Source organism: Falco cherrug, chromosome 13 (genome assembly GCF_023634085.1).
Source record: "Falco cherrug isolate bFalChe1 chromosome 13, bFalChe1.pri, whole genome shotgun sequence".
Lineage (NCBI taxonomy): Eukaryota > Metazoa > Chordata > Aves > Falconiformes > Falconidae > Falco > Falco cherrug.
Window position 1 is genome coordinate 29,154,648 of NC_073709.1, and position 18,666 is coordinate 29,173,313.

The 18,666-nt window shown below is 40.2% G+C and overlaps 1 protein-coding gene across 1 annotated transcript; it reads right to left on the minus strand.

Moving 5' to 3' along the window:
* Window positions 1-261: 261 nt before the first annotated feature.
* Window positions 262-18,466, minus strand: LBR (lamin B receptor). Its single transcript, XM_055725441.1, has 14 exons — window positions 18,311-18,466; window positions 13,648-13,828; window positions 11,910-12,098; window positions 10,110-10,193; window positions 9,304-9,466; window positions 8,528-8,724; window positions 8,313-8,367; window positions 6,313-6,507; window positions 4,912-5,015; window positions 4,365-4,490; window positions 4,107-4,275; window positions 2,780-2,860; window positions 2,553-2,675; window positions 262-493 (listed from the first exon to the last, which is right to left on the minus strand). The coding sequence occupies exons 2-14, from the start codon at window positions 13,810-13,812 to the stop codon at window positions 333-335; spliced, it is 1,812 nt and encodes a 603-aa protein (XP_055581416.1). The 5' UTR covers window positions 13,813-13,828; window positions 18,311-18,466; the 3' UTR covers window positions 262-332.
* Between the last annotated feature and the right edge of the window lie 200 nt (window positions 18,467-18,666).

The window sequence follows — 18,666 nt, forward strand, 5'->3', positions numbered from 1 at the left end:
AGAAAATAAACTTTACATCACAGTGCTTAATTAAATGCAATTTTAAAAAAAAATGTAAACTCAGGATTCTAGATAAAAATTAAGTTGAAAAGTAAGGGCTCCAAGACATTTTAAAATTCACAATTTTTTAAACACTGAAGTCACAGACAGTCAGTTCATGTAATTCATGTACTTAAGATGCCTGTTTATGCATTCCACTGTTTGGTCACTTTTTTTTTAAAAAAAAAAAAGCCTAAATAACAAATAGACCAAGTGCAAATGTAAGAGGTATATTTTTATTTGCAAAGAAACTAACTTTAGAAGTAATTTGCACATCAGGCATCTGGAATGCTCTAGTAAATGTACGGAAATATGCGGTACGGTACACGCTGACAATACCTTTCCCATGCCAAGCCATATTTTTGCTTACAATGATGTTCATCACGAGCTTCTCTATGAACAAGCAAGCAGATGAAATATATCACGTAGAAATATGGTAAGATGTGAGTAAAACCTGTAGAATAAAGTGTGAAAGTCTTTAGATACAGCACAAAAATCCAGAAATGGTAGCTATTAGCATGTACTAAGCTAGTGACATATACTCGTTACAGAGTGCAGCATCTTCTACTTTCATTGTAAACCATCAGATACTCAACAGGATAGTGCGACAATTTTGTGATGTTTACATGCGGATAGGAAAAGACCCACAAAAACAAAAAAGCAATCCTTAAAATTCAGAGTCTCAAATCTACCAGCTTCACTCTCAGTGCAAAGCTGGCACATATTTTAAGTTCTTCAGCTATCAAACCCAGAGAAGTAGTTAAACCTCTGCAGCACCTGGCTGCCCCACACAAGCCCCACAAGGTTTTCTCTATTTTGGCTGTAGATGGCAACTCCAGCCTTGCTCAGAGCACACCGCTTGGCTTGCAGATGAAAAACTGGACACGACCCAGCAACGTGCGCTCACAGCGCAGAAAGCCAGCCATGTCCTGGGCTGCAGCAAGAGCAGGGAGGCGACTGTCCCCTTCTGCTCTGCTCTGATGAGACCCCCCCTGCAGTGCTGTGTTCAGCTCTGGGGCCCCCAACACAAGGAGGACGTGGACCTGCTGGAGCCAGTCCAGGGCCACAGAGGGCTGGAGCACCTCTCCTGTGAGGACAGGCTGAGGGTTGGGGTTGTTCAGCCTGGAGAAGAGAAGGCTCCATCCAGGGAGACCTTATAGTGGCCTTCCAGGACCTAAAGGGGGCTTATAAAAGGGACAGAATTTGTTATAGGGCCTGTAGCGAGAGGACAGGGGATGATGGTTTTAAACCTAGAGGGCAGGTTCAGACTAGATATAAGGATGAAACGTTTTATCATGCAGGTGGCGAGACACTGGCACAGGTTGCCCAGAGAGGTGGCAGATGCCCCTTCCCTGGAAATATTCAGGGTCAGGCTGGATGGGGCTCCAAGTGACCTGATCTGGTTGAGGATGTCCCTGCCCATGGCAGGGGAGCTGCACTAAATGGCCTTCAGAAGTCCCTTCCAACCTCAACTACTCTACGATTCTACGATCCCCCCACCCCATCCTCACCCCACACACGTACAGCAACACTGCCCCTTCTGCCACAACGACACTGACAGAGGATTTGAAGAAGATTTGGAGTCCTTCATTTTCACGACTTTCCTGGGATTCGGTCTACAACTGTATATGCTAATCTAGTATTGTCTACTTTCAATTAACATCCAAACTAAAATCAACCCTGGAGGAACACCTAAACTCCAGCTCCTCTCAACTGATGCTCTAAGCACTTGATGACAAAGTCCCGCTTGATCCAAACTCCCTGTGTCCCACAACCTGCAAAAGCCAGGCTGTGCCATGGGGTGCAGAGCACGTGCCTCAGGACACGTGTCATGCTCCCCTACGTGCTCTTACAGGAGAGACTCCTTCAGGCCAGGGGGGAACCCAAAACCATTTTCAGACTTGAATAAGAGGGTGATGAGATGTCTTTTCTGAAACTCTCACTGCTCCTCCTAAGCTCTTGCAAAGAATCAGGACTACAAAACCCCACTGGACAAAAAGGCTCCCTAACTTCCTCCAAGTGTAAACTTCATGAAAACTAAGAAGTATTCATTAACAAAAACTTTGACAGAGAATTCCACTCATTTGTGTCTGACGAGTTGGCTGGGGGAGGTGTTTAAATGTATTTTGCTTAAATTGCATCTCTATACGCAGTAGCCCTTGACTCCAAGCAAACTCCCACTTTTTGGGAGCTCCCTCTGAAAAGGCTACAGCACAGCCACTAACCTCAAAAAGGTAAGGAACAATTTTTTAGCAAGCAAGCCCCATCGTTATTGAATGATAGTGTCAGAAAGAAGAACCAAATCTATAGTACAATATGTCAAATCTTAAGTAAGATATAAAGGACAAGATGTAAGAGAAAACAGGTATCGAAAAAAGCTTACACCACGGAAATTTGCCAATTAGTTACAGATTTTAGTATCTCAAATAATTATCGCTTTACATTTCAAACCCAGTCAGATGTCAAAGCATAGAGGCATTTTTGATAAAATCCACTTTAGTTCAGGAACTTACCACAGGGCAGGGACCATGCTAGAGCCATGATGATGTCACCGAGATAATTAGGGTGACGAACAAAACCCCACCAGCCTGTGACAAGAAGCCCTTTTCCAGTTGCAGTGGGTATAAATTTCAGATCTGTGAATAGAGTATTGTAGTCAATACAACAGTCGAAATGTGTATTTAAATAGTATAAAGAGACATCGTATAGCAAGTGAACAAATGAAAAAAATGCAACTTACAGGCCAATTTGGGATCTGATGGATTCCTTCGGAAGTTATTTTTCTGAGAATTTGCACTACGGAATATGTAATACCCAATACCTGAAAATACAAATGTTATTTATTTTGCATTTTCAGTATGCTCCCATTTTCTTTCCTTCAACAAAAGCACTCACACGCTCTCCCTTACTACATCAGAGTCTTTTCCTTAGAGGCGTAACAGATATTCTCCCCTTCTCAGCGCTCTAACAAGACAGAAATGCTATTGGAAATCTGCATTCCATATGCCCTTACACATTACTAACTTTTAAAGACTTTGAAGAAACCTTATTTTTACATCTATTTTGACATTTATATCTGACTTACAGTTTATTAATGTAAAATTGAGTTTTAAATTCACATACGATGACGCGCTGCGGTTTGTAAGGTTATAGCTCTATTAGCAGCCTAGTTACTTGCTGCAGTGCCTACTCCATACACTGACCAGCTCTTGACAAGTTCACAGTATTAAAAGAACCAGATGATGAATTATTATCAGGGTTTGAAATTCATTTCACCCATCATTTTCACAAGGCAGCTTGAATTTGTTTTTTTCTGAGGCTGTATTGAAAAACATAATCACAACATACTTCAAATAAAGTTGTTTAATAAAAAGAAGAAAAAAATATTAGCTGCAAATTAAAAAAAGATGCTGCATTTCTCAGGATTGTACATATTAAGTTATACACCTTCATAGTCTTTCCAAGTGTTTAAATTCTTTGTCAGGTCTTCTAGGTTTACTAAGATAAAAGTGACAAACTACAAGGCCATATTGGTGCAAATTTAGTGCACCTAAAAATGCAAGATCCTTTCTCTAAGCGCTCGGCTAAGCATTCAGCTAGAAAAAATGAGATGTTTTCTGTTGACATGAGTTTGTAAATATGGGTATCTGGGAAGGAGATACAGATTGTTAAACAACAAAACCTGGTTTTCCCTAGGTTAAATAAAGCATAGCCAACAAGCTGTTGACTTCCCAGTCACTTAAGAGTTGCCCCCAGTCTGACTTTTAAAAGGTGTCTGCTACATTCAAAATGTTTTAAGTCACTTTTGCAACTCCAGACAGCTTCCATCTAAAGGTGCCTCTTGACTGAACAATTAGGTGCCCAGTCTCATTTACCCTTCATTTAATAAAATGAGAATTGATTTTTGTCTTTGCGTCAAACAGTAGCCAGACACGTGCATCCATCAGCTGCGGTAAGACAGAAAGTATAATCACCGTATCTTAGCTAAAGCTTCACCTCACAACTCAAGAGCCAAAATCAGGCCTACATTGTTACTACCAGTAACAATAACATCTACTGTAACTTACCGTTCAGAACAGTAATTGCAGCAGCAACAGGCCAAGAAATTGCAGTAGGATGACCAACTAAATAGAAGGCCTGCAGACTGTAGACGAACGGAACCCACACCAAATCTCCAAACGCTAGCATGAATCCAAACCCATCGTGGGTAATATCCATTGTAGTCAAAATGGCTTCCTAGAAACAAAGAGGAAGGAGTTTAGAAAGCTTCACTCATTTAACATTGTAATTAGAAATGTTAACGATTCAATATAATTGTCACTTACCTCGTTCCAAAGAGCATCCACCACATACAGAAGCTGAAAGCTGTTCACAAGTATCATGGACAGAGATGGCATACTTTGATTGTGTATCTTCATCTCAGCCAAGAGCATTGCCAAATTTATAACAACCTAGTTTAGAAAAGATTTTACTAGAAATTTTCCTTGTAAAAGAAAAGTGGTATTTTCTATTACGCTATAGGACATTTAATACAGATATTTTTGACCAAAGTTTAAGTTTAAGGAAATAATAACCTATTTCACAAGCCACAGTTTGCAACCAACTACACTTCTGGAGCTGTGTAACCTCAACACATGAATACTTTAAGGTTTTTCATTTCTCACAGAGCAAAGAAGCTAGAATGTAGGAATTTTCCAAAAGTGAATAAAAAAGGCCATTAAAAATCTGGCAACATGAAACTGTAAGTGCTTTTTTCCTGTTTACAAATATATAGCGTATCCTCAATACCAACTCACTCTATATGTGGGGGTTTTTTTAAAATCCATTTGTGTAATATTTAAGCAAATAAAATAACTACAATTACTGACTTACCCAGCCAATTAATCCTGGACGCAACTCACAGAAGTATTTGAGGTCAAAACTGCCAATACGAGGGTTTAATTCATGGCCAGTAAAAAAATCATAAATGAAATGCCCTGCAGATAAGACACAGTCTGTTAGCAATATTCGTCCTTTTATCTGCCACTACACTCCCCCCCATAAAGAAGTTCCTACTGTCTACCAAAATTCTCTCATTATAAATAAAAGCCTTTAGAGTGGCAAGAAAAATGTGAGAGCATATGCAAAATACAAAACAAACCCCTCCTGGCTTATACTTTAATAAGCCCAAATATTTTATTTTATCTGGAGGTCTAAACACTTTATATGTTACTGTAGGCTTATTTCTCCTTGACACTTGTTCTTTATTTTCAGACTTATCCTGAACCTCACAATTTCCATGAACATGGTCATGGTATTAATTAATTCTACTTTTCCTCCTACTTCATTGTTCTTCTCTGGAGGCAAGAATTCCTTTAGCTGTGACAATTCTCTGTCCATTAAGAGACATGGACAAGAAGAATAAAACATTAGTTTGACTTCAAGATACCCTGCACTGAGCTAGCACATAACAAGCACTTCACAGAACAGTTAGAGAATGTTACTATGCCACTTAACAAGACCAGAACTGCATTTTTCAAAGAGAAGAACAATTTATGATCATTTATTATTTCCCTTCACAAACATACACGCTGCACTGACAAAGGAACAGAGGATATTTGAACACTTTGTTTTAATACATTCAGTGTTCTGTTCATAAACTCCCTTTCTCAGTCACCCTATGATCATCTTTAAAAGCAGTTTGTTTAATATGTAATGCTAATCGACTTCTCAGTCTATCCTTTGTCCAACATATGCATATAATTGATACTGGCTTGGGCAGTCTCATGACTGTATCAAAATTTCTTTTGAAAACTCAATTCATCCAAGCAGATTTAAAAGCACACAGCAAAATAAAAATTTAGAAATACATCGTAATTTCAAGTTCTGTGCCTGACTTCCCACAGTAAAACGTCTAGAGTTTTCAGTTTTTCCTTCCATTCCCAGCCGTTTCAGGAAAAGACCCACCAGAGGGGCACTATGAGGCAAACTAGCCAAGCCTCCCAGACAAATGCTGAAAATGAAAAGGAACTGTCCTCTCATCGCTAGGGGACTAGACCAGCCAAGATATTTTTGTATAAACTATTCAAGATAATCCAAATAAAATTTTAAGTGTTTTACAGTATCTAAGTGTGAACAAAAAAAATTGCCATTTCACTTGCAACATGAATTTTGCATTAGCAGAAAGAAAAAGTCGCTCTACTAGAATAACCAGCCCTAAATCTACCCTTTAATTCCTACAAATTGCTGTAGCAAACAATTGGAAAGAAATTATTCAAAGCATTTATAACTCACCAGAATTTCCACCGGGTGCTAGTTCTTCCTCGGGTGCTTTCAGGGACCGAATATACAGGTAAATGCTCAACACCAGAGAAAAAGCTGCAGCTGCCACTGCAAACTGCATGAAGTGATCATACAAATAATGAAGCTCAAATTGAAAGTATAACAGAGTTCCAATAGCTGCAGCGGTCAGAATAAAAGCATAAAACCCTGAAGAATGTAGAAGAAAAACATATTAGAAAGAAAGAAAAATCCTAGCAGAACCTACTCAGTCCAGCCTTTCTGCATTTTTACGTCTTCCAAGATCTGTCTATATTCCAACAATGCCTTACACACCCCAATGCTCTTGAGGTTCAAACTTCTAGAGCACAGCAATATACCCAAGCCGTTCTATCTATGCCCTGAAATTTCCTGGGCTCCTCATCAAAAGGACAACAGGCAGGAACACCAAGCACTCCTACATTTTTTACAACGTAGGATCCACTTTCAGATGTCAGTGGAAAAACAGACACCGACACGACTACTGAATAATGACAGCAGGTCACAAAATCCTATCTGTAGGACAGCTCAAATAACCGTATTTTCTTCTTCAAGTTATCTGCATACACACCTCGATACAGACTGCCGTAATTCAAGGATTAAAATAACTATCAAGTCAAAACTGGAACACAAAACTTTTCTACTTTGAGAATATAAAATCATGCAGAATGGAAAGATGTCCAAATGCAAGCAAGCTGGCAGTTCTACACAGCTCTCTCCTAAGTACCTTCTATGGACCCTTTCACAGGGTCACAACAGTTGAGGTTAGAAGGGACTTCTGGAGCTCATGGACCCCCCCCTTGGCCAAGCAGGACCACCAGAGCTGGTTGCCCAGGACCACGTTCACATGGCTTTTGAGTATCTCCAAGGATGGAGACTCCACTGCTGCTCTGGACAACCTGGGCTAGTGCTCCGTCACCCTCACAATAAAAAAAAATAAAAGCATTTCTTGGTGTTCAAGCTCCTGAATTTCAGTGTGTGCCCACTGCCCTCTTGTCCTGTCACTGGCCTTTTTCTTTTCCTCAAGAAGGTTTTAAAAGTTGCTTTGAGAATTAGTCTTTGAAGGTACAAGAAGACGGCTTTTTTTTCTTCCCTTTTTAAACCATCAAGATTATGTAGCTTGTTTCTTCCCTTTATCAGACTACAGAAAACTGCAGGACTATGCCCCTACTGAAGACAAAAGTCCAAAACCAAAGAAGTCACAAGGCAGGCTCAATATGACTCACTTCCCCCGGACGTAATTCACTCTGCTTCCGACTTCAAAAATGGTGCATCTTACCAGCATATGACAAAACCCCACTTAACTTCTTAATGTAACAATTGGATTCCACTACCACCAGAAGTGTCCTTAAACTGACTAACTGATTTAATCAAATAGGTAGCCTGAAACACCTCGAGGCACCAAACCACACTTTTCTATTTAAGCCTGGAAAAGCAGAACTGATGAAGTATGTTAAACCATAGAGAAACTTGCCTTATTCATAGGAAATCAGATCTGAGTAAGGACTCAGGACTGTTCCTTGCCAGGCAAGAATAAGAACATCTTACATCAATTACAACCATGCTTCTTATTAGTCTGTAAATTAGCATCCAAGATGATCTACACACATAGGATCTCTTCAGATCACTCCTGAACACCTCCAGAAAAACAGGCCCCGTTACACGAGTGTAACTAACACTTCTGACAGGCAACTGTCCATTTAGCAATTATGCAATTGACAGGAGTCACCAGCCACAACTGGATGCAGACCAGGTGCCCTGTACATTGTAATATCTTGCTCTTGGGGCAGTTAGTTCCTGATCATTACCAACCTCCTTCTTCCAAGTAAAGGCTCATCCTATTTTATGAAATATTTACAACAGATACTTAGTTTGACCATAAAGTGTATCTTCCGTCATTTGTACCTTACAGTACTGAGCACAGCAAACCAGAAAGCACTACCAAACTTAAGAACAAGCAACTGCAACCTGCTTACCATTTATCCGGTACTGCAGTTTCCTTCCGTTTGAAAGTGTCAAGCCTTCCACCACCTAGAGCAGAATAAAATACAAAAATCTGCAGTAACATTGTTACAGCTTAGAATGGAAAACAAATGCATTTGCTTTCAAACTCAGTGCATTAAGAACACACCCTGCCTTCCATCCCATCACACAAATTAATGTGAAGACCCAATTGCTACTAGCAGCTTACCTTGCCAATTGGCAGTAAGGAAAACAGAACTTGAAGGAAAAACCACAGAAGAAAAACACCAAACACCCTAGCCTCCCAAAGACTTTCAAGTGCTGGGAGAGGAGGAGGGAAGTTCATAAGACTGGGGTCATCTTGTTTGCACATCAACAGCAAGTAGAATACAGCAGCAGGCAGAAAAAATATCAGCATGAAGGTCCCTGTAAACAGACATCACGCCATATCAGAAGATAAACGGAAAAACCAAAAAAGTTTCAATCCCACTAACAAAACTCAATATTAACTTAAGTAACAAAGAAGAGACTGTCATTATCTATTCCTGAAGCAAGACAGCAGCAATCCCTCAGTCACATAATGGGACACAAGGACATACTTCTCACTCCCATACGAGCTCATATAACCAAACTGAAGGATCACACCCACCGCATCCCTTTCAAACCGTTCAAAACAACTGTATAAAGGATACTTACTGTTGAGTTCAAAGCGCCTAGATTTTGAACACATAAAAACTTTGCTAGTTACTTATTTAAATTTAATTTGGGAATATTTAACTCTTACTGTGCCAGGGAAGGCTTCACTGTATTTCATAAGAGAACCAAGTGTAATTAGCAGTTCTTTGACTGCCACCAATACCAGCACAGACTGCAGTCATACAGTTCTGGATTCTGCAACCAGGATCCAAAAACTGGAAAAACAGTTCTTGATGTGACACTATGGTCAATAAGTAAAAAAACACAAAAGTACAGATTTTCAACTATTAAGACAATTTGCACACGTACCAATTCTTCCTCCAAACTCTAGTTCTTTTGTTTTAGATGCTGCTTTCTCAGCTGTTTTTATTATCTCGGAATATAACTCTTCTCTTTTCTTTTCTTCTTTTCTTGGATGCAAGCTGTACTGTTCAAGCACACGCTCTATTTCCAGGTCTGGTTTCAACTTTTGCTGTTAATGAATACAAAGAATTTACTAAAAAACAAAAAAAAAATCCCAGTGATTTTACCTTATTTTACTCCAGTATTTTACATTTAGGAGGACATTGTTCACTATAAACCACCAATATACAATGTGTTCTACTTTTATACAGTGCTTAAGTTTATGCATGTATATGAAGAGACTGCTAAAATCAGTTTCATTGTGACCACTTAGGCCGTGAGAACAAATCAGCAGTGGTTCCAGTACAGGTAATCCATTCCCACCCTCCTCCCTTCCTTTCTGCCACAACTCTGTGCATTAAGTTAACAATCAGGGGTAAAGAACTAATTTGGCTCAGTAAAAAAACACCTTTAAAATAAAAAATAATCACCTTCTATGGCCAAACATTCACACTGTAAAAGCATGGGAATGAACACATGTAACCAGTGAGGGTTTGATGGAATAAACAAACAAGAAAAATGAATATTACACAGCTCTAGTACTCTCCCCTTCTGACAACTTCTTTTCCCTCCCCCCTGAACTTAGCTGAACAGTAAACTTACTCGACCTGAGTTTTACATTGCATTCTATTTCTCCTCGTTTATTTTTTCGCCCTTTTCTAGGGATTTCTGAGAAATCTAAGGCAGACTAAGAGTAAATACAATGTTCATACCTCCAAGCTTATGCAGGACGTATCATTTCTTTCTGTACTGTCAGGTTCACCATTGTATCTTCTGGTGTTGTTCTCACTCAGTTTCTGGTTAAAGGAAAAAACACAGGTTTTAGCCTTCTGAAAATAACAGCTACATTAAGTCTAAGTATATAATGAATAATTCACTGATGAATATGAAATAATGAACTATCTAGTTTTTTGTCAACTGCAACTGCTCCAGTTTTCTCCACAGGAAAACAAGTGGGTTCAAACAAACAAGTGGGTGCACCTTATCTACATCAGCCAACCCGCCACCCCTGAAGCCAGCCTGTATGTTATCAGTATTAATTAACCCAGCCTCATTCCTCTACAAACAGTGAAATTAAGAGAGAATACAGCTTCCGAGTTATTTTTAATTCATCATAAGGAACTACCAAGTACAAATACATTTAGTAATTCTATTAGGAAAGGAGAGGAAATTTCAGTGTCCGATCTATGAGACTGCTCTGCAGGACTGGAAGTTTGATTTTCCATCAAATATCTAAGACATAAACGGTCATATTAAAATTCTTTTAATGAGTCTAGCTTACAAACTCTGGGAAGACATTTATTTCAATCTCAGCTTTGTAGAAAAAGACCAAGTCATTCCAGTCATACAACAACCAATAGATCAATCCTACTCCTCAATTAGAAGCCAGGAGAAAAACACCAAAGGTATTTTAACCTTCTTGTCTAAAGTGAAGTGTAGCTGCTGGCTACAAACTACTTGAAATGAGCATATGGTCCACAGGCTATGCACTGGGTCACACAGCTCAAAGTAGTTCACTACAAAACAAAAACCACAGCAATTCTGGTGCCAAAGAATGCTTTTAGTAGTAACAATTTACTAAACCAAACCTATTTAGTTTTGATTGGTTTGGTTTAGTTTAGTTGAAACCTAATTAAATCCTATCTATTTTTAGTAGATCAGCAGAAGGCATTTCCAATTCAAGGGATAGTGTCTCTGACAAGTATCACTTGAAGCTGTCTCAAGGGCACAAGAGGCAGAAGAAATTAAGTTTGTCTCTTAAGAGAAACATCACCTCTGCTATTCTTTGCTTAAAGAACACCCAGAACCATTTTTAATACTCAATATAACATTCACAAAAAGGCCAAGAACAAACATGATATAAATTTCACCTAAAAACCAGGTATCTGATAAACTTAAAAAATGCCTACAGTGTAGTTTTTATAAAGAAAACAGTTCTGCAATATTATCAATCAGCAAGGATATAGATATAGACATATATATATATTCTCAACACTTGAATTTTGCAGCAATCCTCCCATAGAAACTTCACATTTTCCCATTACTAATTCAATGAACTGTATATGAAAGCAGAACTAATTTTATTTCAAGTAATACCTACCTGCTATGTATTGATCAACACATCTTAAAAGCAGGCAGACTTCTTTTGCCCCATTTCATGAGTGGAAGCTTATGGCTAACAATGACTTCAGTATTAAAACATTAAAGAATTTGGTGAATTCTGAGGACTTCACAGTACTGCCAAATCCAAATTGAACTTAACGACGTAAGTTTACATTTAAAGAATTTCCTCACAACTCTGCAAGCTAGAAAGCCTAGTTTCAAAGAAAAAAGGCAGTTCTCAGATACACTTTTGCAACTAATTATGTTGTTCTGGGAACATAAGCTACAGCTGGCTTTTACAATAATGAAACCCAGTATGCATAAAACAAATCTTTTGCAAATAGCAAAAATTTGTTTTTAAAAAAAATCCAGCAGACCGCTACACATAAAACAAACAAACAAACTAATACCAGTAGAGCTAAGTTGGTTTCCTGAACAGTCTTCTTTTTGTCATCCTTATGTTCTCTTCTTTGGGAAGAAGAGCGACGTCTGCCTCTTCCTGGCCGACCAGGAGATCTAGATCGAGATCTGCTCGTACTTCTTCTGGAGGGAGAACTTGAAGAGGACTGGCTTTTCCTGTGCTTGAACGATGATTGTGACTAAAAGTAAGAGGGAAAGAAAGCAAAGCCTTATCTTAGATGTTCCAAAGAACAATTTTAGAAACTTGGGGGTTTTGTGATGAGGACTCTGGCACATAGTTCTACGGAATGGTCTCTTATTTCCGTTACTGATGCTGTACAAAGGCTGTAAGAAGGAGAAACTACAGCATAGTCATTTAGCTGGTAATACCCAAACAATCCTGTCCCAAGTCCAACTGCTGAGCATCCTTTTCAAAGCTACAGGAATCAGGATATAGGCATCAGCTATCAATGTCAGCACCAAGCTCTTAAGCATACTACCCTCTTAATCCTTTGCATAAGTAAATGAATTGAAAGCCTTCCCTTAAGCCTTAAGAGACACCTGTCTTTTCAATTAGCTTTATTAATACATTTTGGCATATCAAGATGCAATGATCTGTTCAAGGCAACACAGCTCAAATCAATACTAAAAAACCCCTCAAATCAGCTAAATCATTAAATTAATTGTGGTAACCAATTTCATAAACAGTTTTCCCCAAAAGTATTCCATTTTACTTTGTGAAGTTTACACTGCTAATTTTCCCCACATAAAATTTCCACAACACGACTTTTATATAGCATAAATGCTTTACGACAAAGAAAGGTATTTTCTGAGCTTGAGTTTGCTAACCTGCAAGCACTAAGTAAACCAGTTAGAAAGTCTTTAAAGCAGTGAAAATGGTTGTCTAACTCAAGGCAGAACCATCTTGTCCCAAAAGAAAAGGCCAGTTAGAGGGCACGTACACTGCCACCAAAAGCATAACTACAGATCATGTGAAGACACACAAGTTGGCTTTGAACTTGCACAGGTTTTGGAACACGCCTTAACAATCCACTACAGCAAACATTCAAATAGCTTTTTGTCTCATGCATTAATTATACAAAATAATCACATTTTAAACTGAAAAGAAACTTGTATACAGTTTTAAAGGCCTTTATTAGTAACAAAAAATTAAATAATGAAGATGAGTAAAGAGGAAAGGATGTGCTCATATACATATGACATAACTTTTTCACAAGTCCCTGATTGCCACAGAGCAAAACACCTTATGAAACCTTTGGGGACCTGAACAGTACAAGCTAATCACAGATGTTTTAGGTATGTGCTATTTATATTTACAGTGATCCTTAGCTACATGCTTGCACTCATTTTCAAATTTTCTTATTTAGAAGTGGAAAAAAGTCAAATTGGTAACAACCCTCTGATTACTAGCTTTAGAAGCAACCAAAAACAATTTTTCATGAACAACCGTGCCATAGAGTTCCTGAATGATCAGACTTGTTTTTTCCCCAAAATGTATCACATTTTTTTTCCAACATAAACAAAACAATCACACTTCTTTAAAGATAGGGTCAGCATTCTGAACTTCCACCTGAGACATCACATAGGAAAAAACTATTATGTAGCACCAATTCCTTGGAGACACAGTTAATGAAAACTTGCAAAGCCACTATCCAGATACAGATTGTATGTTTATCAGCATCACAAAATCAATATAATCTTCCATTAGAAATACTAACGTGTACTCACCCTTATATCACTTTCCTTCAACTGAAGTTCGGTCCCATCTTTGTACTTAACAGTATAAAGATGAGAAACATCATCGTAACTAGTCACTTGCACTTCATAGTACAGGACACTTCCTGGCCAACGGCCCATCACCACCTCACCATCAGCAAACCTCGGGTTTGGCATTTTCCAAAAGAAATCCCTAGAAAAGAAACAAATCAATACATATGACAGCTAAACATTAGGCTTAATTTTTCCGTACTCTCTTTTCAGTATCATTTAGGCTGTAACAGAGAAACTTCGAAGTAAACAACTCTTCACCTTAAATAGGTAAAAAGCTGCCTGATAAGAAAAAAAAAAAAGCGGTTATCTGTTCTCCAAATTAACAGTAGACAGAAGAAATAATCTTAAAATAGAGCAAAGAGTAAAGTTAAATGTTATAAAAGAAGTGTTCAAATGTATTAATAGTACATCTACACCAGTATTCAACTATGAAGACACAATCTCCATAATCACAGACCATCAAAACCAGGCAAATATTTGACTCAAATTATATAATACAGTTGATCTTATCTAGAGGGGAAAAGAGTAAATCAGATGGTATCCAAGTGTCCTCTAACCCTCTCTTCCTGTGGTTCCATAAAAATTACAGATGTGATGTTTTCTAGATGTCAAAATAAAACATCCCCAATCTATTTAATACACACAGCCACATTACATACTTTCTTCAACTTATTATGCCAAACACTCAAAAGTTAGGAAACACCAGGATTTAGGCTCCTGCTTGGGTTGAATATTTTCTCTTTTCCATTTATTTAGCACAAGGCACTTAGTGCCCTTTGCAGGGGCCTATAGGAAAACAAAGTACAGCATCAGAGCAATCACATAATATCCTGAAAAACTAAATTCTATCCCCATGTCTGCACCATTAGGTTTTTTACTTCATATAGACAAAACATGATTTAAGCGACTACCACTCTTGGTCCACCATACCTGGGTGCTGGGGAAATGACAACTGCAACTTAAAGTTATGTTTTTAAAAGTGAAGCCCTGTACAACTCTCTGAAGTGCCTTATATTATGTTATTGCCTTCTGCAAATAGGTATACATAGCAGAATATACTTTCAACCTGAACTTCTGTAACTCAAGTCTCAACATATAAAGTGAGGGTATCTTAAAAGTCTAAGATAAAATACATATTAACATCACATGCACTATCACCATTTGTATGATTAACATAAAAACTTAGAATAGAGGGGAGAAAAACCAAACCAACCAGTGAATGCTTTTGTTTCAAAGTATAATAACTTGTTTGCTGAAAGATGTGAAGCCACAAAAATTGAGGTGAAGACAAATGTTTTAGATACTCATTCATTACACATGAACTAACCTTCAGTAAAAAGATTCTTTGGCAAAAACTACTGCTAATATGCAATCACAGACCTTCTTAATGCATTAGGGGATGGGACTACGTGAGGCTTTTCCATCAACTCTTTCTGGCATTTCCGGAAGCTGCTGCTGCTGTTGGATTTTACAACTGTGTAGCTCTCCAAGTCAAAGAAGAAACCAAATCCTGCAAAATTCCCTCATGTGGATTTTACTGCTAATCTACCTAATCGCTTCAGAACAGGAACACCTAGCCATCTCCTTTGCTTTGAAGGAGGAAAAAGAGTAAGTTTTATCGTTTGGTTTCATTGATACTTGCCAGTTAGAAAAATTACTGGAGTTCTGGTCTAAGCCTACAGGCACATGCTCTTCCAGCTCATCTGTCTTTACCTCCTGTTTATTGTCCCAGTCTCTTGTTACTTTCTCACCCTTTCTGAATTCCCATTCTTTGGCATTGTTTTATCCCAGTCAGTTTAACACCCTCAAATTCATAGCCTTGTTTCTTATGATGCCATTAAATACAATTTCCATATTTCCATTTCAAATTCATCTCCATTCTCTCCTTACTCACCTTCAATTCCTTGGGGAGGGTTCTGCCTTTTCTGCCCTTGTTCACGAAACAAGTTCCAGTTCCTCTTTGCCATCTCTGGGCTTAAGATCTGATCTCAATCCCATCTGTCTCATTGCCCAGTTTTCTCTCCCAGAAGACAGTTCTTTAGGAGATCCACGTCTACTACTGCTCTTTCCCCAGTCTCTCACACAGTTCCAGCTTCTTCCTCCTCTTCCATAAACAGTCTAAACACCGGTCCACCACCAAGCCCCAGATGTCATAACCTGACCCGTAACTTCATTTCCTCCTTGCTATTGTACTTCCTACACTCCAGCCAACTGTTTCTTAACCTGCAACACCTCAGGTATCATCTGTGAACTCAGAGCCTGAGCAGGACAAAGCTGCCAGATCCTAAGACAAAACTGTGAAAAAGGGAATCTTTGAAGTTTTAGTCCTTTTTGAAAAACGGAAACAACTCGGTTGTTACTAAGGATGTGTAAACTGATTTTTATGATTTATAACAACCACTTCAAATTCTAGATACAATTTCATCGGGATAATAAAATGCAATTCTCTGCCAAACGTCAAAACCCAGCATTTTTGTACACAAACACAAAGACAGCCCAAAGAAAAGGTAACCTGATGATTTAACTCTTTTTAAAGGCAGAAAACCCCTCCCTCCTTCAACCTTGTTCTCAAAAAAAGCTGAAGTTATTTTAAGAGGTTGGAAAATGTGGTTGAAGGACCTGAAGCTAAATCAACATTGCGTAATTCAGCCTGAGGTAGATATCAACAATATGAAATTCCAGAACAATAAAGCTAAGCAAGTGGAAGTATTCTCCTGTGAATCAAAAGTAACAAAGAATCTTACTAATGGGAAGACCTACTTATTTTTCCATTTTTTCCCTTAAATATTAAAGCTTAATAATGATATCAAACATTAAACACTAAAAAAATAACTCTATCAAAAATTACCACCTTGCTCTGCACCCCTGTGCCTCCTGTGAGGGAGGTTTGCGGTTTGCAATCCTCATTCCACATATCCCACTTCAAAAAGCTACACCTTTAAAAGGCAGCCTTCATCTGTTCAGGTAACAAAACTCATCACTGGCATTAAGAAAAATAAATATAGGAAATCTTAAAAAAAAAAAAAGTTTAGAAATTACATTTTTAATTTCCTGCTCTTTCAAGCTCTACACACACCCCACATAATTTTCGGGGTATCAGCTGGCATCAGCATCACATTCACAATAGTCCTACACAAAGTTTTTAATTTACAGGGCTTCAAAATACGCATTCAAGCAACCTCAAAAGAAAATTACTTCATACAATGAACACTGTACTGTACAGATACATGATTGCAAGTATATATTCACTTACTCCCAAGATGAAATTTGTGTTTTCTGCACCATAATGATCTTCCTTTAGGAATCCAGATTATAAGGGAATGGCTCAAAAGGATTTTGTATCCTATACCAAGCCAAGGCAATTAATTCGAAACTCCCTGGAGCTTAAAAGTTGGTCAACAAAAAAAGTTACTGCTGACTCAACCAAGAACAAAACAATTAAAGGGAAACATGGCAGAGAAACCTATTGCCCCATACATCTATTTCTGGTCTTTCTTAATGACCCTCTCAGTGGGTATGTGGAAAGATATTTCACTCCTGTCAAAAAAATGAGAAGAAAAAGGCTGCTAGCTTGTAGCCACTAGAAGACCATACCACATCATCGTAAGTTGGGTGCACAGTTTTAAGAAATAAATTAAAAAAAGACTAAAGAAAGTTTTCCCTCCTGGAAAAGCAAAGCTCATGCATATCCAGTGACTCTACTTACTAATTGTGACATCTCACCACCAGCAGATAATGTTATGTATATCAGAGAAGGGAGCCAGTTGAATGCAAGAAGAAATGCAGGAAAATAAAGAAAATACTGACAGCCAAGACTAACAAGACACAGCTTCCCAAATGGAAATTCACCAAAGAAAGCGAGTTGTGCAGGATCTTTTCAGGATCACCATTACTGGTTCCACATTTCTAGCTCTTTACCTCCATAATGGTGGAGAGGCACGTATGATTGCTGAAGCTTGGCTCCACCGAACAGCCACATTAGCTTCACCACTAAGCACACGTGCAAATAAGCCTTAAGGTAAAATAAAACCCTGTCAATCCTCGGGCAGGGAAACGAGGTTTTTCCCTTTAAAAAGGCTTCTCATCAGAACGCTGGAAGCGGAGGGAAAGCGCCAGGATCCCGGAGCTCCCCAGGCAGGGCCGTTACAAGCGGCGGGCGAAGGCCGCGGCGTTGACAGGAAGGGACCCACGTGCCGGGGAAGGCCCAGCCCCTCAGGCTCCCCGAGGCGCCGCCCCGCCCGCGCTCCCGGCCCGGGCCTGGCGCAGGGCCTCCGCCGCGGGGGAAGGGAGGGGCCGGGCCGGGCCAGGCCGCCCACTCCGCGCCTCCCCCACGGCGCGCCCCCGCCACACCGGGTGGCCGCGGCCTTTCCGCGCTGGCGGCGTCCCGAACAAAGCGGGGGAGCCCAGCCCCACCACCCCGCGGCCCAAGCGAACGGGTGGGCAGAGGAAAAAGGCGCCCGCCCACCGGGAGAGGGGCCCGAGCGGGGCCGCGGCCCGACGCCCGCTCACGGGGGCGGGAAGAGGCAGCGACGGCGATTGGCCGGAGCGCTCCCCCCGGGAAGGCCGCGGAGGCAGGGTTGTGACCCGGCCCAAGCCTGCCCCGGTGCCGCCGTTCCCTTACCTGGCGCCCGCCCGCAGCGGGCCGGGAAGGAGGCGCTTCCGCGGAGCAGCGGGAGCCGGGCCCCAGCGCGGCGCTCTCCGCTGAGGGGACCAACCGCCCTGAGCGACGGTTACGGCAGCGCGACAGTCCGCCCCCTCGCCCCGCCCTTTCCCGCCCGCCAACCGCGCCCATTGGCCACGACGCGCCGTTTGAATCGTGGGTGGCCACACGCTATTGGCTGGCGCTCGATGGCGAGGTTCTCCCGCCCGAGGCCCGTCGCCTCCCCGCCCCGGTGAGGGGACGAGCGGGGCGGCTTGGCCGCCTCACGGCTGATAACGGGTGCGGAGGGGAGGAGAACTCGGGGGTAAGAGGCCGCC